Source organism: Endocarpon pusillum (assembly GCF_000464535.1).
Source record: "Endocarpon pusillum Z07020 unplaced genomic scaffold scaffold5250, whole genome shotgun sequence".
Lineage (NCBI taxonomy): Eukaryota > Fungi > Ascomycota > Eurotiomycetes > Verrucariales > Verrucariaceae > Endocarpon > Endocarpon pusillum.
In genome coordinates this window covers 151,783-177,504 of record NW_006916494.1, presented here as the reverse complement: position 1 = coordinate 177,504, position 25,722 = coordinate 151,783, and the positions used below count along the sequence as shown (strand labels likewise).

Sequence of the window (25,722 nt, the reverse complement as noted above, 5' to 3'; positions counted from 1 at the left end):
AATATCATAAATTCGTATTTCTAAGACACTTTCCAACCAAAAAGTGCTGGCATACTTAGTACCTTCTAAGCAGTGCCAAGCATAACCATCTGTAATACACTCAAATGGCATTTATCTCACACCAGATTCCGGACCCGTTCGGCGTGCTGCAAGTATTGTCTGTGGGGGTCGTGCTCTTGACTGCTGCGAGCATCTGTCGAAATGCTTGTCATCACCACGATGTTATCGTCCGAAGTCGGAAAATGGTGACTGTTCGTGGCCCGGGTACTGCCGATACCGGATGCTATGTCATTATAGTTGCTGTTATTCCGTCGCGTGGTCCATGTGCCCAACATTGCGCGTCTAAACCAGGAACGCTGGGTGTTCATTCCGTCACCAGCGGTATTGCGTATGAAGTTGCCGTTTCCATCAACACCGTGCAGGATCCGAGTCTCGAGATGAGGCTTGTCGCTTGCTTTCGGAACCTGCGTAGAGCCCTCCACAACTTCGCGGCTGGAAGCCTTGGAGCTGAACGAAAGGCGCGAAAGGAGAGATCTGATGAAAGCGATATTAAAAAAGTTGATGACTCGGTTAATGATGGCGGGCTGGATGACAGGCATACAACCGACCATAATGCCAACGTTGATTTCCACGATTGAGATCAGCAATACCGGGGCGGTCGCATAGGTAAGATCGAGTGTTTGCGTGAGAATGACTCGAAAATACGAATTAACGATCGCGCAAGCACATGCTCTACGCGAGCACAATAGCAGGTCAGTTTTGTGGAGCAGAAAAGGTGATAGGTTGAGGAGAACTTACAGAATACCTAGCATAAATATTGCAGAGACTCTGATCTTCTTCTCTGTTGTCATGTTCAGTTTAATGATTGCGGGTATAGGGATGATGACTAAATAGAAGTCCGAAAGAACGTTGAAGGCTGTAGTAACGTAGCCGTAGATGATCACCCTTACACATCTTTCTGATGCAAGTCCAACAAGGCGAGTCTCCCCGGGCCAGGGACTACAGCTGATCAAGGCAAAGAGCATTCCGAATGTGTAGAAGATGGAGCAAGCTAGTATTCCAATCCACGTGAGGATTTTGGTGCCCTTGTTCCTTTCAAAGAGGCGTAGATAGAGAATAAGGATGGACAACTTCGCCATCAAGACTATGAGGGGGTACGATGCTGCGTTGAAGAGAGTCATCTAATATTGCCACTTCTGGTAAGACTCACACAACAATGTGTACAGCTTAAGCGGACAGAGACTTACCTGAAGGAAGATATCTGATACCAGTGTACTAACCCGCACATTCCATTCATGGACACCGAAACCATTGTGTATCGTACCTGGGGATATTTTGTGAGGGTGCATATCATTGCCGGTACAGAATACGCACCATAAACTGTGACGCCAGAATAGGTAAAACAGCCCACCTGCCCAACCTCAGAGTCAGTTCCCAATTGACCGCAAGAGCCTGTCTGTATGCAATTACCACCGCTAGAAAACATGTATCTGCCAATCACATCAGCGTAGCGCTTTGACTCCTGTCTCGAGAAGAATTAGACTTACAATCCTCCCAAGAAAAGGCCCTGCCCGAGGTTTGTTTCGAATAGACTCGCAAAGAAACCGCTATGATCATGAGAAAAACGCTGATAGCAACAACAACGGCCGTTGTCGCAATGAGATTGGGCGGGTCAACAAAATTCGACATCTGGCCTGGTGGCGGAGGTATACCCGAGAGCTGCTCAAGGAACGAGACTGGTAAGCTCCCAACGAGAGCCGCGGTAGACGCGTTGATTGACATTTTGATCAAGTTGAAGTAGAGCCTCTTTCACCACGGGAATGAAGATAGTAGGTTATCAGTCTGGCCACTAGCTATGGAGAAAGCTGCTGTTCGCTTTTAAACCAGTGACCTTCAAAGCTCAGCAGTTTTCCCGATGGCATGCAGGCTGATGCCAAAGAACCCGGATGCATGACCACTTATCTTTCCAAGTAAGGACGTGCGACTGGCGGAGGCTATGACTTGGGATGTGCGTCTAGGAGTTAGCCCTTCGAACTTTCTACCCTTTTCTGTCATAATTGACGCATCACGATGATTCTGCGGAAAATGATCGGTCCTGCATCAGTGTGTCAAGTCATGCATGGTTCCTGCACCTCGGTCCTCTGGGCATAGTACATGGCAGACTTCGGGGAACCTGCATCAGGGACCAAGCCAAAAGGATATGGACAGTGGGGTCAACAGTCCTCTCAGAGGATCGAAGATCTTGAAACTCATGTCTTGGAGGAACTGTGGTTCCAAGGAAGCGCGGGAGTTATGCTTTCCGTCAGCACCGAAAGCCAAAGCTGCCTTCTAGCTTGATGCCGAGTCTCATTAGCTGAACTGCTTGTAATGAAGAGTGCTTGTTGTGGCCACCAAGTGCAAGCAAAGCTCCGGTGTGAAACCATAGCATGGTCATGAGCCCAAATGGCATCGTGCGTGGTGCTGTCGCGATCCTGGAAAAGAGTATAATGCCTCGCAAACGTGCGAAAGCCATTGCGGCCTTGCTAAAATGCGGTTCCGTGTCACAGCATGTTGCGGAACCGCTACCGTTTGACCAGCACAAGCACGGTAGCAGAGTAGCTTCTACTGGCTAGACTTTGACGCCTATCTTGGTCCCAAAACTGCTGCAGAGGGCCTTTCCTCACGTGCAACGTAAGTATCACAGCATGAAACAATGTACTTTTGCCGGCTGTCAACCATGGCCCTGGACAATGTATCAAGATCGATGGACACCATTTTTGCTCTTGCCAGCGCACACGTCCTTTGTTCTTGTATGACAACAAAACTGCTGGTCCACTGAGCAGGTATGGTGGCGCTCAAGGACCGAGCTTACTGTACCAACTACTAGCGGATTTCATACCGTTTCTGCGGATGCCAAAAACGTCCCAAGTTACTCCGTAAAGAGCGCTTGCTGGTCCTCGTTAAGCCGTCGAAGTTGAATGCAACCTAACGTCTCTCCAACCAGTTGGAAGTCTGCCTGGGAAGGGTCGCATTGCGCACATTGTGACGAGGTGGCGCTTATAATGAATGCTCTCTTGTGCTGAGAAATCTGATCGTCAGCCGACTTCATTGCCGTCGTGGCTGCGGAATACTAAGTCAAAAGTCATCTCGATATCTCCGCCTCCAAACTGATTACCAGAATACTATAGTACTTCATGTTCGCAACATGCTCTGACCAGACTGGCGGCTCCGTTGTCCTTCATCACCGCGTCTCTAAGTCGAACGAAATTTGCGAGGCGGCAGTAGATGAGTATCCCTCTCTTGGTCGTTATTTTCGATGAATCATCTAGGAGTCCTCTGGTGGCCCTTTTTGCTGATAGAGTCATCTATTTCTCCTTCTGCTATCAGTACTGGCCCTCCATTATAAAGTCACGGCCTTCAAGATCGAGCAGAAGAATCGTCGGCATTCCGGACAAATGAACCGATGATTAGTAGAGGTCAGAGAGTAAGTATGGATAAGGCCTGGCTTATAGATCCCAATTACTCCTGCATGAAGTTTTTCGAGGTATCCCTTACATTTTAGTTCGGGATTGGTATCGTTAAGCACAGTGAAGTGACAATTCCACCCAACTCCATGGTCACTTTATTCGGCCTTGCCGCATCATGCGTGGCAACGAAATTTCCTGCACGGGTACTACTACCGGTAAAGGTCACCTTCTTCACGAGTGGATGCTTAACAAGCGCTTCACCTAACGACAGTGTATTCTCCACACTCGTCGTCGGTACATTGCATACACCGTGCTCAAACCCAGCTTTACCGCTAAATGGGCTAGGGTCAAGCATGTCAAAGGCGTCTCTGGGGACGGTTTCACGATCATGGTACATCCGGCTGTAAGGGACTGCTCCGGCTTTGCGCAACACCATCGCGATTAGGAAGTTCCACGGAATGAGAGCAACAGCCAGACCTTTGGACTGCTGGATCACTACTGTGCACCTGTTAGGCGCCGAGGGTGCAAAGACGCTGCTTTGAATGCGCTCGGCTTCGGCCGAGAACCGCCAGGTGAATCCTGTTCCATAACCGATTTCAGATTGAGATTCTGCCGGAAGTTTGCCGGTCTTGTAGGTTAGTATCCTGGCTATGTCATCGCGATGGTAGAGGATGAGTTGGTGCCAGGACATCAATAATAGGGCACGCTTGCGAGGATTTACTATTCTGTAGGTTTCAGAGGCGTGATATGAAGATTGGACGGCAGCAACCACACCTTCAGTGCCATTATCGGGGCACGAAGCGAAAGGAGCGGCTGTGCCCGGATCGAAAGACCCATAAGACGTGGATGTTAGCCAAAACGAGCCTATATGATGACATAGAAGATAGGTGCAACACCATGATCACAACGCACCAATCACTCGAAACCGCTCCCCATTCCTGGCTGTGACCTATTTTCCGTCGGAATAGAAGTTTTGTTGAAGGAGGCTCGAGTCAAATAGCTGAGTAATGGTGACAGCGACACATTTGTGGCTTCTCCTGCTTCCCCCAGAGCTGCGTTGGATTGAAACCGACGAAGCTGCCTACGCTTGCTTTACCTTGCAGAAAATCTCATAATTGGTATGAGCCGGCGTTGCGCCTTTAGCAGCCATAATATGGAGATAAAGAAAGCGGTAGCGAAAACAGAAGACGTGAACAAGGACAGGATCAGCTTAATGCTTTTTTCGATGTGATCCCAAAGAAGATTCGCACTCAACCAAACCTAACACCACAGGGAAAGAACATGTCTGGAAACCAGCAGAAGGATAATGAAGAGAATTGAACTTGGAAAGCCGGCAAGTTCATCTCAGGGTCAAAGTTTGTACAGCTTGTACAGCTTGTAGGATACAAACAGGTGCCACCCGAAGATCATCTTCAAGAAGCTTTCCCGTACCAGAACAACAGGCCATTAAAAGCCATCAGAGGCTCTCCTTCTAGATGAAGCATCATTAGAATAGACATTACTATACTGCTGATCCTGGTCCTTATACAAATCATCCTGATGATCCTCTGCCTCTTGCCAGAGAACCATCAGCGAGAACCGGTCTCGCTGGGTCCCACGGACCAATCACGACGTTCTTGTACCTTTGTAAGCTGATGAGCCACCATGAACACCCTCCCATGACTAGACTAGTGCCCAGACCGCCAATCAGCATACCGAGTATGGACCTTCTAAGTACATGCCAAATCCAACGCCAGCAAACTCCGCAACCGCCGTAGGTGTGTGTGTAACTGGTTGACAGAATAATGCTCATTCCCGCAGAAGAAGCCATGACTAGAAGGACGGTAAGCAGAACATGGCCATTCCAAGACATATGCCGAAGGTGCCTGCGAAAGACTGGAAAGAGGCCGAAAACTTCAATGGAGAAGACAGTGAGCGAGAAGACATGCGTGATGCTGGGTAAGCGGGATGCGAGTACGGTAGACGCCATCAAGGCCGCATTTGTGGAGAGACTCGATGGGAAAGGGGGAGCACTACCTGAGCTCCCGGGAGACGACATCAGGGCAGAATCATTAATAACAGAACCATTTGCTGCCAACTTTTGGCCGGCCACTTGAGACAAACAGGGTTTGGGTGGAACGTAGAGCCCGCCGTAATCGAAGAAGAAGATATTGATGATGAGAAGCCAGGTGGCAAGAGCCCAAATCGAGTCCGAGCTTGTAGAACGTGTGAGGGATTTAAGAATCGGCGATAGGCCGAGGAGGGTAAAGTAGATGAGTAGGGCAGATTTGACAGTTTTTAATCGTGACTGAACACGTGGTGAAAGCGACGGCGAGAGAGTTGTCCCACTAAATGCCGGAGCTTGTGATTGTCGAGATGGCGAGGGCTCCAGTGGTGGAAAAGCATCAGAAGCACTTTCATGCAATGGTGTAATGGGTGAGACTGATTGAAGCGAATTTGCAGAAACTGAATGTGAGTGCATGCTGGCCTTTGATGGCTTCTGGTCATGGCTCTGCATTGTCAGATCTGATGTTGAGAGACTAAGACCCAAACCATGGTCATTTGGCTTCCATGCGATGTGGCCATTTCCAGTCACTGTCGCATGGTTGAAAGAGCCTTCTGAGCTGGTCGTGGAGCAATCCTCAGGACCTTCAACGCATACTTTTCGAGCCAAGTCGTCGGCAGCGACGGCGGCGGCGGCTTCTGCTGCCAACTCTGCCTCCTCTTGTCCCATCCAAAAGTCCCAGAGACTCCATCCAAAAACCGTTGCTAAACTAGCAAGCCCCACGACGGATACAGGAGAGATTCTGTCTTGGTAGATACCAGCGAAGCAGCAGACAAAGATGGCAACCGAACAAACGTGTTGCACGATCACTGTTGAGTCAGCCACTAGAGGCCAAAAATCGTAAGGGCGCAATTTTGGGTTGCGCTGCAAATGGTCAAGGAAGGTCTCAGCATCGGTGTAATTGTCGGGATCTAAAGACCGTCGTCAGTGGAGGAGTTTTTCAGCATTGCACTTCATACATGGCTGGCGAATCCACAGCAGTTTCTTCCAACCTCCGGGCTGACGCCTTTTCCGGCTTGCGCTCCTTCTCTTCTTGTCCTGTTCGAGCCGTGCTGAGGTTGGGATCGCTGGGGGAGGACGTAAGGAGGCGACTGCGGGTCGTAGAGCAGCTGCCGCAGCCGATGCTGCTTGTGAACTATGAAGTGTCCCATTCAAGCTGCTGAGACCCGGTGACTTGCCATCAGGTAGTGGCCTTAACCGAGGTGGAGAATATGTCTTGTAGACATCGTCTGAGGCGGGAAGATCCGATCCTGATGGAGGTCGACCTAGTCCAGGCAGCTTTCGTGCCCCTCGATTGGGATGAGTCTCAACAGGTACTGGCGGCGGAACAGGAGAAACTGCCGCATGGCTTGTGAGAGTAGGAGACGGTGTAGAAGGAGAAGAAGGTGCCGTCATAGCGGCAACATGGTAGACTGTAGATGGTTCATGGTAGCCCCATTAGAGCCATACTTGGACCCTGTACCCCATATGTTCAGAGTGATCAACGCTTATGGTTAATGACAAAATGCGTACTCTCAGGTGGTAAGTACAGAGCCGTGTCCCAAAAATAGTTAAAATAAGCCAAGAGACAGTTTGCCAAGGTGAAGAAATACTTAGTTGTTGAATTGCTGCCAAGCCGCTAGCCTAGCTGTCGTCACATGACCTAGGGCTATGCCGGAACAGGCATAGCGCCACCAGCCACCAGAGTAAGATTACACTTGAACTTCGGACAGGAGTTGGATACAACTTCCATACGAGTTACTAGATCAACCAATTGATCGAGTGCAGACATCCATAGATAGCAGAAGCGGTTTTAGCGTTACTTTCAACAGTAGTAAGTTTATCTCAGACACTTATTCTCCCTAGTAGTCTGGCTGCCGGTGCGCTGCCTCTTCCGGTTTAACCCCACCCGATCAGGCAACGCGCCCTCTCGGCGCTTGGCCCGGGTATAAAAGGCCCACTGCTCTCGCTGTCTCTTTCTTTCTGTCTTCTACTACTCCCTCTTCTCTCGCTTCCCCCCTAGCTGGCCTCCCCTAAATAGATGATTACTATTATAAGATTATTATAAGTAAAGAGAGTCTTTTGGCTAAGAGCTCTACGATAATTAATATTCTTAATAATATACGTCTTGAAACAGTCAGTCTCTGTAGTAGCCAATGAGTGCCTTTCAATTCTATTGCCACAGCCCCCTCCCCGAAAGAAGAGCTGATCTTGATGCTATTCGAACAAAGTCATATGGTTTCTTCAGAGTCGCACGCCTGGTACCCGTATTACCTGATAGTATGTACGGAGTACATGGAACTGATTCAAACATACTTCTCTATCTACCAACCCGACGAAAGCAGGCACTGGATAGGCTTTCAACCAAGTCAGCCAGTGGCTTAGAACAACGCCCCTGTTCGTTGCTTCTCCCCACTCCAGATCATCATTGAAGGATTTTTTGGGTTGCCCATGTATCGGAGATAATGCCCAATGTAATTGCTGCTACTGTCGCTGTCTCTGATCTAGCTTCTTAAAGAAAGGAGAAAAAAGAGAGGTCTCAACTTTGCCCGGGAAAACCATTATACAGGACGTGAGAATAATTAGCCTCAGGATCAATATACGGAAAGACATGATGACCCAAAATACCGCTACTGAAACTTTGCACAAGGCCCCATCCCAAACTTGTCGCCCTCCAAATACGCGTGCTCGATAAGAATGGTAAGCCCGCTTACGCACTTCCCTTCAGGGAGATACCTGCCCTCACTGGACCATATAAAGCAATCCTTGTTATTTCTCATCCCATAGTAGGCACAATTATCACTGGCATAGCAAGCGCCGCAGCACTGTGCCGCGTCCTTCCCAGGGTGACTTCTGTCGAAGACATTATTTGGCTGGCTCCGGATGGCTATTGGACTCAGTGGCAAGAGTGGGAAGTGGGTGGGGCAGATTGTGACGGTGGTGGTGAGGCTGACGGTGGAGGTGACGGTCGGGGTAACAGTGATGGTGGAGGCGGTGAGGGAGAGGCAGGAGCACGCAGATTCAACGCGCAAGGTGGTGGTGCTGCTGCTGGTGCACATGCTGGCGAAACTGGGGAGGGTTTGTTGAGGTGGGGGTGTGGTGAATGCGCTGGTTGGTGTGGTAGTTGGTGTTTCGGATACCGTTATGGTTCGCTTTTCAAAGCCGGTTGGCTCGGTGGCATCACGCTTGGTCACATAGCTGGGGTAGAATGGCATTTGGACATCAAGGGTTGAGGTTGCTGTCGATGTCGCTGTGACTGAGACCACCCTGAGTCAGAGTTTAGTATGTAAGCGATCGCTGCCTCTGAAGATATTGGCCACGTACACGGGAGATTCAGCTGTGGCAGTGACGACTGGAATGTTGAGCAGGCTGCTGCAGTAGGCGGTCTTTATGAGGGCGGATTGAGTGCCACGCAATTGTCCTTTTTGCATCAGTGTCCAATTGCGAACGGTAGGTGAACAATGGACCAACGGAGACAATTATCTGCATGACATCCAGCTCGCTCAAGTAGATTGGGTCCAGCTGCCAGAGCAGCAGAGGAGAGGATGGCAGCTATGGCAGCTGCCAAGAGAGTCTCGGTGAGATGCACCATTTTACCAATGTTCCTCGTGTATCGAGGAGGGAAAAATGCAATTGTGAGTATAGAATAGGGCAGACAGATGATAGCATGAAAGAAGGATTGGAGGATTGAATGATTGAATGGACAGAGGAGGCCATATAGTACTCTTCTACTTGAGGGCATGGCATACATGGAGGAAATGAGTTCCTCGTGTTGGCTCAGCGGCGCCACAAAGAGTCAAAGGACCAGACCGACGCCATGACAGTTCCACTTGCTCCGTCTATCTATGAATTTCAACAGTATACATATTAGGGATCCAGGGGCTGGAAATAAATGACGCTAGGGCACGGGACACTGAAGCCGGAGAGACTATTGACTTCTGCGTGAGGTAGAATGACAGAAGTGGGTGATGGCTTTGACCCTGGAAGCGCCACAGGAAATGTAGGTCCGACGAAAATATTACATAGTTTTTGGATCAGGTTCTGTTGACTTCTAAGCTGTCATTGTTTTATCCCTTTGATGTTGTTCTTGATAGAAATAGCATAATGCTTTTTGATAGTCCCTTTCTTAGCTAACTGCTGCTGGTGCCAACAGTAGTACTTAGCTGTTAGAAAAAAAGAATCTTGATCTTTCTACACGCCCATCCTGTAGTCTTATCAGTGTACGTGGCACCTTAGAGATCAAAGAGGGTCAAGAATAGAGTAGAGAAATAATAAAGACGTAGATAGATCAGATAAAGAGCCATACGTAAAGCTGTATAAAGTAGCTCTGAGCGATAGTTGTTAAGGGAACCTGTTATAAAGGGTGAATATAATAGGCAAAGGCTATCACGTCTTTATAGTTGAGAGGCACTCTATGACTACTAGCGACACCGCTGATAAGGTGTGAGCACAGTGCATTAAGGGGAGCGGTTTCTAGTAGTCGGGAAACGAGGAGCCTAGAAAAGGGAAAGGTAAGAAAGGTAGGGATGTTTTTCAAGGTATGAAATTAGTAAAATTAGACTAGGTGACCAAAAAGGTGGTAGCACGTTACATAACTTACGGTGCACAGACGCCCAAGGCGGCGTCAAAGACTGCCTGAAACAGCACCTTATGTCCCGGAATCTAGAGTGTGAGGTAGTGTTATTCCTAGTACTCCGTACGGAGTATTCCAAGGATTAAAATCTATAGCCAGCCTCCAGACCCCTTACCTCGGCTATAATTACCAGCGGAGCTTTGACCCTCATTTTAGTGCAGCAATTGCCTTAGTCGCCTAACTTAGGAGAAAGGTATGCTTTCAAAAAGAAACCAACTTTACGGAGTACACTGCCCATCATTTCACATTACAACAGCAAAGCTGTCCACAATAAAGATATTCTCTGGCGTTCTTTCTAATCTCTTGTAATTTAACAAACAAACGCTTGAATGTTACCCCATCACCCGCACAGATGCAGTGGATCTGATGACACGAATATCAGATCAACGGCCTCTTCTCAAACTCCCGAATTCTCTATCGATATAGGTTGCAACCAGGCAGCTAGACTGAACGGTGTTGATCTAATCCTCGCGCTGAGTAGAACAAAGCTCTTCCAAGGGCATCGCCAATTCCCGACCAACATCGCTCAATATCGCTTAACACTGGACAGGCAGAGGGGATCCCAATGGCAAATTCCTTGTCGAGATTCAGGGCCGGATCATCCCCTAGTCTGAACTTGGGCTTACTACGTACCATCACCGGCAAGATAGATGCACGCGATCTCGGCTGAGATGAAGGCTAACAGGATTCGACTTACAAAGGGGTAGGCATATACCACCTACTCGAAGAGAGGCTCAGCCTATAGCCGGTAATTTGGTCAATGCCGACGTAATCACGTTTTCACAATCTTCTGGTTAGTAGTGATCAGCGTTAGCGGGTCTTTACTGAGTCCTCTAGGGTCACCACCTTCAGTGCTCAAGTCTCGGCAAGGTCAGGTTTTTCCCTCTCAGACAATGCACACATGGCTCTCTGTCACTTTCTCGCTCGCCACATATGTTCTCTCACTGTGCTCAGCTGTCTTCCTCTTTTCGCTCTCCTCCAAAAACCTTTTGTTCCGTTTGCCACTCAGAATGAATACACCCACTCCGTTTACATTGCCTGCAAGCAAGACGAGTCGCTAGATCAACACAGGCTCGCTTATAGCCTGAAATGGATGATTCAGCCATATAGACACTATTGAAACCATAACTTAGTCAAAGATCTTATTGATATATACGTCTCCACAAACTATTTCCTCTGATTCCGTTCTACTTTCCTCTCTCTGACAGCACAACACACGATCCGCTGTCTATGGCTCTGTTTCTTCGCGATGAATTTGGTTCACGGATATAACCTAAGCATCATTCAACATCTGAAGCCAATCATTCTTAGCCGTGAGAGCGTTGGCGTGATCTGGTCGAATGTTTTGCGCGACCATCTAAGACGAACTTCTGGGAGCATGCCCTACTGTTGGCTTGAAGAGCTGGGAATCTGTGAATTGTCGAACGCTCGAAGCATTTTGGACCATCTGCCAAGCCACTACTTTAAGACAATTACTACTATCGTACCTCCTGGTCTGACTTGCCGTATGGCAATGATCATCTGAGTGGTTGTGAGTCGCGTGGCCTCATGACACTCGCATTCAGGATGTCGATGAACTGTTTTTCAAAAGTCAAAAAGCTCCCGTCTAACACAGCGTTGTTCATAAACAGAATCAATATCTTGATTTCATCCAGACTGTTGTCAATGGCAGGTTTCAACGCTTGCGCATCCGCGTTGCTGACACGAAAAGAACGAGAACGTTCACTCGCACCGAGGTAGAGAGGTTTAGACAGGAGTTCTTTTCTTTAGGTTCCGTACTTACGCTGTGAAAGAAGCATACGTATTATTATCACTGATCCGTTACGCAGGACAGACGAACTCAAGTGAGGCTTAAGCTTTGGAAAGCACCTGGTATGGTTCGCAGGGTATTCTGTACCGAATCTTGACCGCGCCTTCCTACCCAGTTGGGTTAATCATTTTGCCTCCCTTACTCAGGAATTCAAGTTTCCGACTCGGCCTCTGATCAGGCCGCACCACCACTGCTCCCTCTGCTCACTCTCTTGCTCATCTTCTATCCTGGTGCTGCGCAGAGACCTCAGTCCCACTTCACCTAAACTTAGTCCTGCTTCTGACCTCTTATCATTGTTAGCGAACCATTCCTGGCCTGCATCTGTTTCCCTTCTAATTTTATTAATTATATACATGTTAGGCATCTAATAAGGCTTCAATGAATAATTTAACCCTGTCTAGGGGTAGTCTTGCTCTGCTCCGAAAGGCCAACATTCAATCATTTCTTTAGATTAAGAAGCCCCATTTCCCCACAAGTCAAGTTGATCAGCAAAATGCCAAGATTCTTAAGTGACAACTTCAAGTTGGAGGTGAGACTCTGCATCGGGACGCAACGTCCATGAGGACATGTGTAGCTAGGGGCAGATCGTAGATAAAGGTAATATGTACTTTGGTCAGACTGTGCTAGGGTGAGAGCCGCGGAGACTGGCGTAGTGAGCAGCAATATTGACAATGCAAGAGGCATGGGTGACTCTTGACAACAGTGCCGAATAATAGTGAATGGAAGTAGAATAGAAGTGAGAAACAGGGTTTCTTACACGCTGCGTTTTGTTCTTGATCATTGTCTAACTTAAAACATTTTCTCACCTCACCCACCCATGGCACAGATATATTTTAAATATTACTTAAAATGGAATAAGATAGTGTGATGGTGCAATTCCAGTTTCACCGTTACCCTTTCTAACCTTCCGCCACCTTCCTGAAACATCAGAGACAGCCATGATCTCGCCTTTTGTGAAACTGATTTCATCGGCCTTGTCAGGATTGGCATCATAGGAGTAAATTGCCTTCGCGAGATAGGGATAATCTCTGTCAGTCTCTGCATCCCTTATCATTCTTCCAGCGACAGCTTTATCCTCCATCTCTTCAATATCTAGATAAGAGGAACGAACCATCCCTATTTCCCCATTCTCTCTCTTCGCTTCCCACCAACTTGACTGGGTGCGGTTTGTCGCAATTGCCAAGATCTCAGATTTGACAAAGCTAATCTCTCGTGGATGGCTGGGATCTGCGCGGTATGACATCTTTGCTTTTGCCAGATAGGGATATCTTGAAGTTCGTACAGCGGGGGACCCTTCAGGCTTATCTTTTGATAAAGGTTCCGCATTTACTGATTCTCGGGCGGGAGAGTCATCGTCGAAACTGCTCGTAGGAAGCGCAAAGAGTGCCACGTCCTCCATGTGCCTGCCAATGTGCTTCTCGAGCTTCTTGATTCCAGTTACCTCCGCAAGGCACAACGGGCACCTTGTCTTCGAGGCTACATCTATCGGGCCTTCACACATCTCGGCCAATGCAGGGAGCTGGTTTTCAGCAATGTGTCTAGATTTCCGCACATGCTCGCGGAATGAGGTTCCGCTAGAGAATTTTTGGTCGCAATGACCATAGCACGTCCATAAACGCCTGTGGAATCTGAGCTCATGGGCGAACCACCGATGCCGACTCTCGAATGTCTCTTCCTCTTTATCGCATTCTTCGAAGGTACATATATACGGCTGCAGATCCGAGAATACGTGTTTCATCCAGGAATGCGTTGTCCTGGTCGTCTCGAACTGCACGATTTTTCGGCAAAGTGGACACTCGAATGCTTGTCCGATGGAGGCTTCCTTCGGCATACGAGGCAAGCGTAGCCGTTCAGAGTCTCCGAGTATTGTTGTATAAGTCGTTTCAGACATTGTATCAGCAATGTTGCTGATGTCGGCAGATTCTGCTTCTCGGCGCGTAATTTCTGGTGTGGCCAATGGATCTATAAATGTAGATGCGGTAGTCTCGCTTAAAGCTATGTTTATGTCTTTGTGTTCTGGGAGACCTTGGGCCAGCTTAGCCGCGTGATGCTCTCGGTATTTTAGATATTGCCTGCGTTTCGAAATAGCTTTCCCCATCCGCGAACATAGTTGGTTCTTTGCCTCAGGAAACTTTTCTCGAACATATTCGGTATCGAACGGTAAGAACGAGGAGGTGTCGAAAGCTGCAGCCTTCGCATATCTATTAACTGATGAGTGAGCGCGAAGACTTATCGAAATCCTGTACAGGCAATCGACAATCTGTGCTATGTCGATCGTGATCAAGTCGAGCTCCGGAGCATCGCTGAGGTAGCTACCAATCGCTTGCGGGATGGATTCAGAGTCATCATCCGTTGGTATGTCATGTTCATGTGGTTTTCTCATCCCAGACACGATGGAAATAGCTAGATCATGGTCAGAGCAAGCCAGAAATCCTCAAAGCGCAAAGAATCTCCTCTTTGGGATCATGCCATGGCGCGAAGCGAGTTGCTACTTCATTGTTGCACCAATATCGACTTTTGTGCTCAGTCCTTGCTCGGATGTAATGGTTCCAAGTGCACAACAATAGAAGAACGGTCTTTTACCTTCTAATAGCAGATTTCGGAGATCATAGAGAAACCGAATTACAGCAGCTTTCATGGAACTGGACTCTCTCAGGCGGTAATCCAAAGAGCCTTTGCCTCTTTGATGGGCTCCGCAATTCCCAACCCAGACATTAAATCGGCCTCTGCTATCAAGTAAACGCCTCTGGAGACGAGAGTCGCTGTTGTGTTGTTGAGACTCCCGGACACGTTCTGACAATTTTAGAAAGTTTGTGTAGCATTCTGTGGAGATCATAGCTATGGACACCTGCTGCTCCATTATCCTCGGTGCGTTAGGCAAGCATGAGTGTGCAGTGGAATGAAACTTATCTTCAAGCTCCAAACCTGAGGAGCCTTGGCGGCGCTAGTGAGTTGGGTACATACTAGTACTACTAGTAGTAAGTTACTCCGTATTTACTGAGAAATCGGCGAACATTTCCGTTGAGACGAGTTCTTCGGTCTGCAAGTTGAAGCTTTTATTTTATTGTTGTGCTTCGTGTTGCCCATTCGCTGTTGAAAATTCTAAGAAATCCACTTAGCAATGTCAGGCATGGAAATCGCAGGTCTCGTTTTGGCTTCCATTCCCCTGGTCGTTACAGCCTTGGAACACTACAGTGATGGCATGAGTACTTTCGAAAGGTGGTGGAGATACAAAAGGGAGGTCAACAGGGTTGTAAGGCTTCTTGTTGCCGAGCAGGCTCTCTTTCAAGGCACATGTGAGAAACTGTTGAACGCTGTAGTTACGCCGACCGAGCTGGAACGTTTGATAGAGCTTCCTGGGGGCGCGCAATGGAAGGACTCTAACCTGGATGAAAGTCTTCGTCGGCACCTCGGACGTTCTTATGACTCTTATATGTCATGCGTCGAAGATATGGACGCTGCGTTGAAAGATTTGGAAGCTAGACTTGAACTCGACGTGAATGGAAAGGTTGGTATCTTAACATCCCCTACTAAGTGCCGCCCTCTTAATAAATTACGTTAGCCTACGTGGGTCGATGACTCGTCATTCAAAAGCCAAATGAAAAGAATTCAAATCATTTTCTCTCGTGGCGTTTATCAGGAAGCTCTCAAACGCCTGGAGAAAAACAACAGCATCCTTGCGGGTCTTACAGCACAGAATCTTGAGTTGGAACCAATCAGGAGACGGCGTCAAATGCCAATTACTAAGCTGAAGTATTATCAGCAGCATCTAGTGAACCTATACAACGCTATCCGCCCATGCTGGATCTGTGGATGTCCTACGCAGCACTATACGCTTTTACGCCTCGATGCCCGCCTGTATGAGCCAGCCACGCAAGATAAAGAGACCATGCCCAAGGCAACAGTTTCGAAAGATGAGCTTTACTTCAGTGTAGTATTTTCTACCGATGATGAGAACACCCCAGTAACAACCCGATGGTCATGGCAGGAAACGTGCATCCGACCGATACTTCAGGGAACAGAACAGTGTAATATGTCGAAACGAGAGCCCAAAGCCAAGGTCTCTGGCGCCAGACACCAGCAGCCTAATGCTGAGCAGTGAAAGAGGTCGAAAGTGCGTTCCCTTTTCTCTCTAAAAGCCAACGGTCATAGGAAGAATCTGGAGGCTGTACCGTCAGCTACTAGAAAAGGCGTTAAATTTGCGGATGAAGCTTCAGAGCCGTCGGTCACATGCACATCTGTCCTCACTCCTAACGCTGTCCCTGCCATACAGCTCCCGCCTAGGATTTACAACCTCTGTGAAGCTCTACAAGCGTACCAGGCGGCGGGTATCAGTACGTCTAACGACAATTACATTGGATACTTGCAATGTCAGAAGCAGAACGATTTAGAAGTCCGCGCAACTCGCCGCATTATTGTGAAGGATGCCCGGCATCGACAAGACGTTGCGAGTCTAAAACAACTGGTTCCAAAACGTGACAATTTCGCTTTCCTAGTTCTCAGCCGAGCTGAGCGTCTCTTCCTGGCGGTGACAGTTGCGTCAGCTGTGCTCCAGCTCCATCATACCCCATGGCTGCGAGAGAGATGGAACCTCGACGATATTCTCGTCCATGTTAATAATGCAGATGACCTTGGACGCCGGATATATTTGTCGAAGGCCTTTCCGGAGCCCCTCGATCCTCGGATCACCAAAGAGAATGAAAATCATCCTGGGTATTGCGCTTATTGAGCTATGCCTGGGCCAGACGCTAGAGTCCATGAGGACTGACGAAGACCCTTTGGACAGCATGGGAAGGGTTAACATAGTGACAGAGTGGGCTACAGCGAAGCGAATGATGTCCAAGGTTGTAGCAGAGGCCGGAAACCGGTACGGCGATGCAGTGAGGCGGTGCATATACTGTGAGTTCGATTCACGAGATACCAACTTGAACAATGAAAGGTTCAGAGAGGCAGTCCATCAAGGAGTCGTTGCACCGCTTGGGGAAGTATTCAGCGACTTTAATCAGCCCTACGAGATAGTTGGGCGGGCATTTTGATGAAGTTTTCAATGACTCTATGGTCCGTGGCCTCTTCGACAAGCGTTGCTCATTAAAGCCTCTGGCCAGGGTTGAGTGTACAAGAATGCTCTTTGGGAGTTCACGCGAACTGTCACCACAAAGTCGTCAAAATCCATCGAGTATTTGTCAAAGGCGGCCTTCAGAACTTCTAGCGGTTCCACCCGTCAGGAGACATAGTCGTTGTCATCGTTAACAAGTCGCATCAGTTCTGGTCATCCACAGTCTCGCCACATCTTCCGCAGCGGACCTCATTGGCCGCGACTAGCCATCCTCCCTAACCATCCACGCTCTTAGTTTAGCCTTTCCAGGCCAAGATAAACTTGATTACACGCATCTAATCTATGGCATTTCTCTACGTCACAAGCGTAAGCGGCAAGGTCGGAATGATCAGCCAACCCCTTGACCGCGGTGCTGATATTTGCGCAAAGTTACGTCCCACCTTCTTTGACCAGTTTTTGCATGTCATCGACCCTCGAAAGTATATAGAACCAAGGAACCCCAATCTTGCTCGCCCTTGCCTGCTTCTCCGGCTGCGTCAAGGCCCTAGAAGATGCGAGCATCCTCTCCAACGAATCATCCAAGCGCCCACGGACTCTCGGAACAACTATAACATTGCTTTAGGATCACCAGGATGGTGACCCCAGTCCCTCTGCGACTGTAAAGTGCGTTGTCTTCCTCCAATTCAAGAGCGACATGGAGAAGCGCTATTGGGAAAGAATTAATGAACGTATAGGCGCAGACCCATCAGATGAGGGCATTTAGGTGCAGAAAGGCCACCCAGAAGGGAAGGACGCAAGAGGAAGAGGGCAGGCCCAGGTTGACCAGATAGTATGTCATGGACGCAAATCGCACTAAGGATTGTGAACATTTCTGCTTTACATACGGAGTACTTATGGTGTGACCTACGAAGTCTTGGCCCCCTGCAACATTCAGTGTCCAGTTTTACGGTGTATTCTAGCTCCAAGCGATTAGCTTAAAGCTGTCTTCCATGAACTGCGTTGGGGACAACTACAGTAACTTAGGGGGGAAGCATCTCAGGCTAAGCTGCCCAGATCCACCTCGGCGCCCGACACTTCAAGTTGTTTGAAGCCAGGGCCCGGAGGCCCGATGGCAGGTGCCGGAAATAATGATAGTTCTCGCATAATCACAAATTGAGAACAAGATTAAAGTATTAATAAATATCTAAATATAAATGACATAAAAACCAAACCTTATATAGTTAATCCTATAATATTATTAAGTATATTTATTTTAAAAAAAGTTAATTTTTTACCTCTCTTATTATATAATAACTAAAATAAATAAAGAAATTAAATTTTTAAGATATTATGTTTAAATCTATAATATTCTATAAATAAAGATATATACTTTATACAAAAGATTAAGTTTTAGTTTAAAGATATTATATTTTTCATTTATATAGTTTTTCTGATATTTTAAAAGTGTTTTAATTATATAAATTTATTTTTATTTATATAATTTAAAGTATTAAAAAGTAAAGAAAATAGAGATCTTAAGATAATTAACTCAAAAAAATAAATATTAAGAAAATAAATAAATCACGTTTTATATATCTTATAATGTTTAATATTTTTTATAAATTTATTTAAATATTTCTAAGTATTTATAGTATTTATTTACTTATATAATATCAGGAGAGCTATGGTTAGGCCTAATATACAAGACAAAGCGTGAAGAAAAGGAAACGAAAGTGGGAACACAACGCTCTATATACATGTCCGTGCCCCTTATCTCGCTGAGGCCAGGTACAGACAACTGTGGGTACCTGTCGTCAGTGATGGCTAGAATAGCGGCGGGGAGCTGGGTCCGAGATGAGCTCTGTGAGCCATGGTCAGTGCCACAGGGAATATGGTCCTTGGCGTAGATCGCGGGAGGATTCGTAACATCACCCCCTCTCTATGCGCGAGCTCCTGCGAGCGTAGGTCCTTGTGGTGCTGTGGTGGGGCACTTGTGAATCTTCTTAAGCATTTCTGGGTGACTATAGACATCTGTGGGCATTCATGACTAGCTATGGTTTCTTGACTTACTGCGGGCGCCCCCTTAAGAGGCCGGGTATTCAGGGCAATGTGGGGCATGACTGTGACGTTCATAGAATTCTCGTACAATCTCAGGGGCGTGGAGGAGGTGAGCTGCGGGCTCTTAGGTCGTTTCGTTATAGCCGGTCTATTTGACTCTGAACTAGAATAGTCTTCTTCCGAAAGCTCTTCTTGCTTTTAGAATAGTTTCGACTTCCTATTCTGTTTTATTAGATATGTTATTATCTATTATAGGTCTTAAGGGAACGTCTATATAACATAGTCTTAATAAGGCAACATAGAAAATAAGGAATATTCTTAAGGATAAGAGCAGGGCTAATTCGCAGGCTATAAATCCTATAGTTCATTTAATCTTAAATAGGCTAATCTATTTGTTATTAAGTTTCTTATATAGTCATTATATATAGATGTTTCTAGCGTTCAGTTTACACGACGCTCTTCCGATCTTTATCTCTAGTTTTTATTTATTATATTTATAGTTTTTGCTTAGCTTTAAACTAGTTCTATATAATAATAGTCTAAGAGTTCTTTTATAAATATTAAGATATCTTCTGTACAAGGGTTAAAGAGGGTCTTAGCTTAATTAAAGCTTATTCTAGGATTAAAGCCTTTATTAGTAAAGAATAAGGACATGCCTATAAATTCTGACTTATAATTATTTATAGTAAATTTAGCTAATATAATTTATTTAGCCTAGTTGTCTTATATATAGTTAATATAATTTTATAAGTAAGTCTTTATTACTTAATTAATTTATTCTAATTATTCGTTTATTTCTGAGTAATATATAATAGATAATTTCGCTTTAATACTTAGCCTTTTATATAAGCTATTTCAGAATTCACTAACAAACTGTAGACCTTTATCAAATATTATTAATTTAAGGAAGCTATAGTTATAAATAACAAAGTAAATAAATATTCTAATTAGATGTTTTATTTTTATGCTATAGTAGGGCGCTAAGTGTCTCTCCTTAGTTAATTAGTTTGTTAAGACTTAAATACTTATAGCGCTAAGGAAAATGCTGTTAGATTCAGGGAAGTCTATAACGAAATCTATAGCTAGGTGTTGCCACTATTTCTTAGGCAGCTCTAGTGCTTGCAATTAATCTTAGCGCTTGTAAGAGAGTTTTGTGCGATAGCATATAGGACATTTAGCTAGCTATTCCTTTACTAAGTTTATTATCTTTAATTAATAGAATTATTATTACAGAATCTTATAAGTCTTTATAAGGCTTAAGTGATTAGTTATTAACTATTTATAATATTTATTAATATAGCAGAGTCTTAGTTCTTTGTTTTTAGGAATCTATAGGCATTATTAGTAATATAGTTTATTATTCTTTACTGAACAGTTAACTAATGTGACTATAAGAGATCTTTTAACCCCGGACGACAAGGATCTTCTCGGGCAAGATTCTGGTATGCGGCAGTGATATCTTCTTCTAGGATGGTTCGGGGCTGTGGGTTTGTTGTGCGCAGGGCTGTGGTGTTATCTGTGATTGCGTCAGGGCTTTCTCCTAACTCAGGTAATCTCTCGTGGCGGCGTAGGACTCTTGTAGGTCTAATTGGACAGACAGGAATAGGTTCTGATATTTAGGGGTCTAGATTCTTTGGTTTCAGGACTACTTGCTTAAGAAACTTCTTTCTATTATTATTAGCGTTAATAGCTTTATCTTGTAATCTGCAGGATAATTCATCTGCGTAGCACTATAACCTAGGGCGGTACTTAATCACAAAGTTGAAACAAGAGAAGAACTTGCTCTAACAGGCTTGTTAGTAAGATAATTATTTAGACGATATAAAGAGGCCGGGTATTCAGGGCAATGTGGGGCATGACTGTGACGTTCATAGAATTCTCGTACAATCTCAGGGGCGTGGAGGAGGTGAGCTGCGGGCTCTTAGGTCGTTTCGTTATAGCCGGTCTATTTGACTCTGAACTAGAATAGTCTTCTTCCGAAAGCTCTTCTTGCTTTTAGAATAGTTTCGACTTCCTATTCTGTTTTATTAGATATGTTATTATCTATTATAGGTCTTAAGGGAACGTCTATATAACATAGTCTTAATAAGGCAACATAGAAAATAAGGAATATTCTTAAGGATAAGAGCAGGGCTAATTCGCAGGCTATAAATCCTATAGTTCATTTAATCTTAAATAGGCTAATCTATTTGTTATTAAGTTTCTTATATAGTCATTATATATAGATGTTTCTAGCGTTCAGTTATACTTTATCTCCTTTATAGTATACTAAGGCAGAGTGTTATCTTTGGTTTTTGTTTATTATATCTATAGTTTTCGCTTAGCTCTAAACTAGTTCTATATAATAATAGTCTAAGAGTTCTTTTATAAATATTAAGATATCTTCTGTACAAGGGTTAAAGAGGGTCTTAGCTTAATTAAAGCTTATTCTAGGATTAAAGCCTTTATTAGTAAAGAATAAGGACATGCCTATAAATTCTGACTTATAATTATTTATAGTAAATTTAGCTAATATAATTTATTTAGCCTAGTTGTCTTATATATAGTTAATATAATTTTATAAGTAAGTCTTTATTACTTAATTAATTTATTCTAATTATTCGTTTATTTCTGAGTAATATATAATAGATAATTTCGCTTTAATACTTAGCCTTTTATATAAGCTATTTCAGAATTCACTAACAAACTGTAGACCTTTATCAAATATTATTAATTTAAGGAAGCTATAGTTATAAATAACAAAGTAAATAAATATTCTAATTAGATGTTTTATTTTTATGCTATAGTAGGGCGCTAAGTGTCTCTCCTTAGTTAATTAGTTTGTTAAGACTTAAATACTTATAGCGCTAAGGAAAATGCTGTTAGATTCAGGGAAGTCTATAACGAAATCTATAGCTAGGTGTTGCCACTATTTCTTAGGCAGCTCTAGTGCTTGCAATTAATCTTAGCGCTTGTAAGAGAGTTTTGTGCGATAGCATATAGGACATTTAGCTAGCTATTCCTTTACTAAGTTTATTATCTTTAATTAATAGAATTATTATTACAGAATCTTATAAGTCTTTATAAGGCTTAAGTGATTAGTTATTAACTATTTATAATATTTATTAATATAGCAGAGTCTTAGTTCTTTGTTTTTAGGAATCTATAGGCATTATTAGTAATATAGTTTATTATTCTTTACTGAACAGTTAACTAATGTGACTATAAGAGATCTTTTAACCCCGGACAAGACTTGTTAGCAAGTTACTTAATAAGGATCTTCTTAAGCAAGATTCTGATATATAGTAATAATATCTTCTTCTAGGATGATTTAGGGCTATAGGTTTGTTATGTATAGGGCTGTAGTGTTATTTATAATTATGTTAGGGCCTTCTTCTAACTCAGGTAATCTCTTATAGTGGCGTAGGACTCTTATAGATCTAATTAGACAGACAGGAATAGGTTCTGATATTTAGGGGTCTAGATTCTTTGGTTTCAGGACTACTTGCTTAAGAAACTTCTTTCTATTATTATTAGCGTTAATAGCTTTATCTTGTAATCTGCAGGATAATTCATCTGCGTAGCACTATAACCTAGGGCGGTACTTAATCACAAAGTTGAAACAAGAGAAGAACTTGCTCTAACAGGCTTGTTAGTAAGATAATTATTTAGACGATATAAAGTATTCAAGGTTCCTATGATCTATTATAACTTGTACAGGTTCTTAGGACCCTTCTAGCTTTAGGCGCTATTCTTTAAAAGCACAAACTATAGTTATTAATTCCTTATTATAAATCTTATAGTTGCTTTTGGTTAGGGCATGTCACTTTAAGAAGTAGGCTACAGGTTACAGGATCCCTTTATTATTAGGTTGAAACAGGACTTCTTTGTATATGTTATCTAAGGCGTTAGTCTTTACAGTGTAGGGTAAGTCAGGGTTAAAGTGCTATAGAACTAGAGAGCTTATAAACATGTCTTTTAGCGTCTAAAACGCTTTTCTAGCTTTCTCTCCCTAGTTGAAAGGGACGTCTTTTTAGGTAAGCTTAGTCAGGGGTAAGGCTATCTTTAAAAATCTTTTAATAAATTAATAATAGAAATTTGCAAATCCTATAAAACTTTGTATGTCTTTTATATTATTAGGCTTTTCCTAATCTCAAATCGCAGCTATCTTCTTTAGGTCTATATATATTTGTCCGGGTTTGCTATCTTTTAAATAGCTCTAGATAATTATTCCTAAGTATTTCGTCTTATAAACTTCGAATTCGCATTTTCTTATATTAAGTTATAGTTTAGCAATGGCTAATCTGCTTAGTACTATCTTTATATATTAGTAGTGCTCTTTTAGCGAGTTGCTAAAGATTAGGATATCATCAAGATATACTAAGACAAATTAGTCTAGGATATTTTTTCTTAGAGTATTATTAATGTAGTTTTAGAAGAAGATTAGAGTATTACAGAGGCTAAAGGGGATCACATTCTATTTATATAAGCTTATACGTGTGCAGAAGGCTGTTTTCTATTCGTCTCTGTAAGCTATTCTAATTCTGTAGAAGGCAGTAATAATATTTAACTTAGTGTACTATATAGCTTTGTAAAGCTTGTCTAAGGTCTCTTAAATCAGGGGAATTAGGTATTTATTCTTAACTATAATAGTATTTAAACTCTAGTAATCTATACAAAACTATAGATCTTCTTTAGGTTTCTTAACAAATAGGACTAGGGCAGCAGTAAGGAGGCTTTAGACAGTAGTTTAATATTTAGTAATAACTTAATCTTATAATCTACTTTAGGGCGGTATAATAGAAGCTTGTTAGCAATAGCTTTATCAAATAAGGATAGGAACTTGTAATATTACTTAGGAAGTCTAGTCTAAGAATCTATAGTTTTTTTAGGTTTCAAGGCTTTCTTAATATCTCTTAATAATACTATAAAGACTTTATAATCTTTTTGCTTACTTAAGTGATTAAAGGCTATTGCTCTTATTATAATTAGCATTATAGTTATATTTATAGCTTTTATTTGTCTTTAGACTCAGGATTCGTTGTTTTATACTCTTTGCACAACTTTAAAAGTAATAGAGTATTCTCTGTTCTTCTGAAGACAATAATTATAGTAGTATTCTATATTATATATAATAGTCTTTAATACCTAATATCTCTTAATAATACTATAAAGACTTTATAATCTTTTTGCTTACTTAAGTGATTAAAGGCTATTGCTCTTATTATAATTAGCATTATAGTTATATTTATAGCTTTTATTTGTCTTTAGACTCAGGATTCGTTGTTTTATACTCTTTGCACAACTTTAAAAGTAATAGAGTATTCTCTGTTCTTCTGAAGACAATAATTATAGTAGTATTCTATATTATATATAATAGTCTTTAATACCTAATCTATTATTAGATTATATTATTTAAGCTAGGGCATTCTAAGAATAATATCATATTTTAGTCTAGAGATAATAAATATTAATAAGACTTCTTAATAAATATTAGAAGGTGCAGAAGACAAGAGAACTTTAGCAATATAGGTTATTATAAAGGTCTAATTATTAAAGCCTATTATAGTTCTTTAACTTTCTAATTTTTTATAAGAGAAGAGTTACGCAAAAGCTTCACTAATATATATTACTACAGAATAACTAGAGTTAATTAGGGCTTAATATTTAAATTATTTAACGTTATACTTAATTAAGAGGCACTTAGAGTTAAGAAGAAGGTCTGCTAAATATAGAGAAATAGAACTTAATTATATTATTAGATTATCTACTATATTAGTAGCAACTAACCTTTTCTTAGTCCCTTAAACGTGACTTAGTTTAGAGTTACTTTATTTAATAACTTTATATTAATATAACTACTAAATAAAGAAAGAGGGGTGAGGGAGGCTAAGGCAACAAGTATAATTGCTTATAAGGTTACTAGAGTGAATACTGGAGTTGAGGACGCTATAATAGGCGTAGAAGAGACAGTATAAAGGTTGCTCTATAGCTTTAGCTTTAGTTTTTTTAGGCATATATTAGCTTTATAATCTAGGCCTGCGTAATAGTAATAAAGGCTTAAATTACGTTAATGTTCTTGTTCAGCTTCGCGTTTATTAGAGGCTTTACAGACTAAGTAATTTATGTCTATAGGGTTATAGGAAATAGGGGCAGGCGTAACAGGATAGGTAGGGGCCGGAATTAAGATAGTTAAACTTATAAGCGGCTTCTATGACCTAGTTATCTATTATAACAGTATAGTACGTAATAGATTATTCTGCTAAGTATACTCTTAGATAAAGGTTTTATATAACATGTCTCTAACGTTAATTATAGCTAGCTTCTTTGTAAGTTCCTTAGATAGTACAAGTCAGAGTAGTCCCTTAAGACTATAATCCCGAAATAGCGTTCTTCTAGCAGTTTGCTTAAACTCTAGATAGAATTCAGAGAAGGGTTAGTGCGTTTACCTTATCTTTATAAGACGGCAGATGGCAGAGTACTCTGAGTCAGCATTACTAAAGTTGAGCTTTAGTTCTTTAATTAGATCTATCCAATCTAGATAGATCCCTTCGTTAACGTTATCTAGAGTGATGTCTAAGGCATGATCTGTAAGTTAAGAGAATACGTAGTAGACACGTAATATAGGCGTGAGGTATCTGTTAGTATTAAGTCTGAATTTTGAAGTAAGGCCTACCCTGAATCTCTCTAGGTCTTCGTGAGTGTTAGGCCTTAGGCTACTAAATATAGGAACGTCTA

General features: G+C 43.2%; 5 protein-coding genes across 5 annotated transcripts; 1 reads left to right on the top strand and 4 right to left on the bottom strand.

Moving 5' to 3' along the window:
- Nucleotides 1-116: 116 nt before the first annotated feature.
- On the bottom strand, nucleotides 117-1,782 carry EPUS_05496 (uncharacterized protein; the record flags this gene model as incomplete). The annotated part of the gene is made up of 6 exons (XM_007806261.1): nucleotides 117-732; nucleotides 799-1,181; nucleotides 1,248-1,324; nucleotides 1,375-1,411; nucleotides 1,471-1,490; nucleotides 1,548-1,782. 6 exons carry the CDS (start codon nucleotides 1,780-1,782, stop codon nucleotides 117-119), a joined length of 1,368 nt encoding a protein of 455 aa, XP_007804452.1.
- A 1,755-nt stretch (nucleotides 1,783-3,537) lies between these two features.
- On the bottom strand, nucleotides 3,538-6,885 carry EPUS_05495 (uncharacterized protein; the record flags this gene model as incomplete). Its single annotated transcript, XM_007806260.1, has 4 exons — nucleotides 3,538-4,310; nucleotides 4,359-4,395; nucleotides 5,356-6,401; nucleotides 6,450-6,885. The coding sequence occupies 4 exons, from the start codon at nucleotides 6,883-6,885 to the stop codon at nucleotides 3,538-3,540; spliced, it is 2,292 nt and encodes a 763-aa protein (XP_007804451.1).
- Nucleotides 6,886-8,099: 1,214 nt separating this feature from the next.
- Nucleotides 8,100-9,061, bottom strand: EPUS_05494 (uncharacterized protein; the record flags this gene model as incomplete). Its single annotated transcript, XM_007806259.1, has 3 exons — nucleotides 8,100-8,736; nucleotides 8,794-8,890; nucleotides 8,941-9,061. The coding sequence occupies 3 exons, from the start codon at nucleotides 9,059-9,061 to the stop codon at nucleotides 8,100-8,102; spliced, it is 855 nt and encodes a 284-aa protein (XP_007804450.1).
- A 3,695-nt stretch (nucleotides 9,062-12,756) lies between these two features.
- EPUS_05493 (uncharacterized protein) lies at nucleotides 12,757-14,295 on the bottom strand (the record flags this gene model as incomplete). The annotated part of the gene is made up of 1 exon (XM_007806258.1): nucleotides 12,757-14,295. The coding sequence occupies one exon, from the start codon at nucleotides 14,293-14,295 to the stop codon at nucleotides 12,757-12,759; it is 1,539 nt and encodes a 512-aa protein (XP_007804449.1).
- A 738-nt stretch (nucleotides 14,296-15,033) lies between these two features.
- Nucleotides 15,034-16,948, top strand: EPUS_05492 (uncharacterized protein; the record flags this gene model as incomplete). Its single annotated transcript, XM_007806257.1, has 4 exons — nucleotides 15,034-15,420; nucleotides 15,475-16,010; nucleotides 16,065-16,625; nucleotides 16,699-16,948. 4 exons carry the CDS (start codon nucleotides 15,034-15,036, stop codon nucleotides 16,946-16,948), a joined length of 1,734 nt encoding a protein of 577 aa, XP_007804448.1.
- Nucleotides 16,949-25,722: the final 8,774 nt, after the last annotated feature.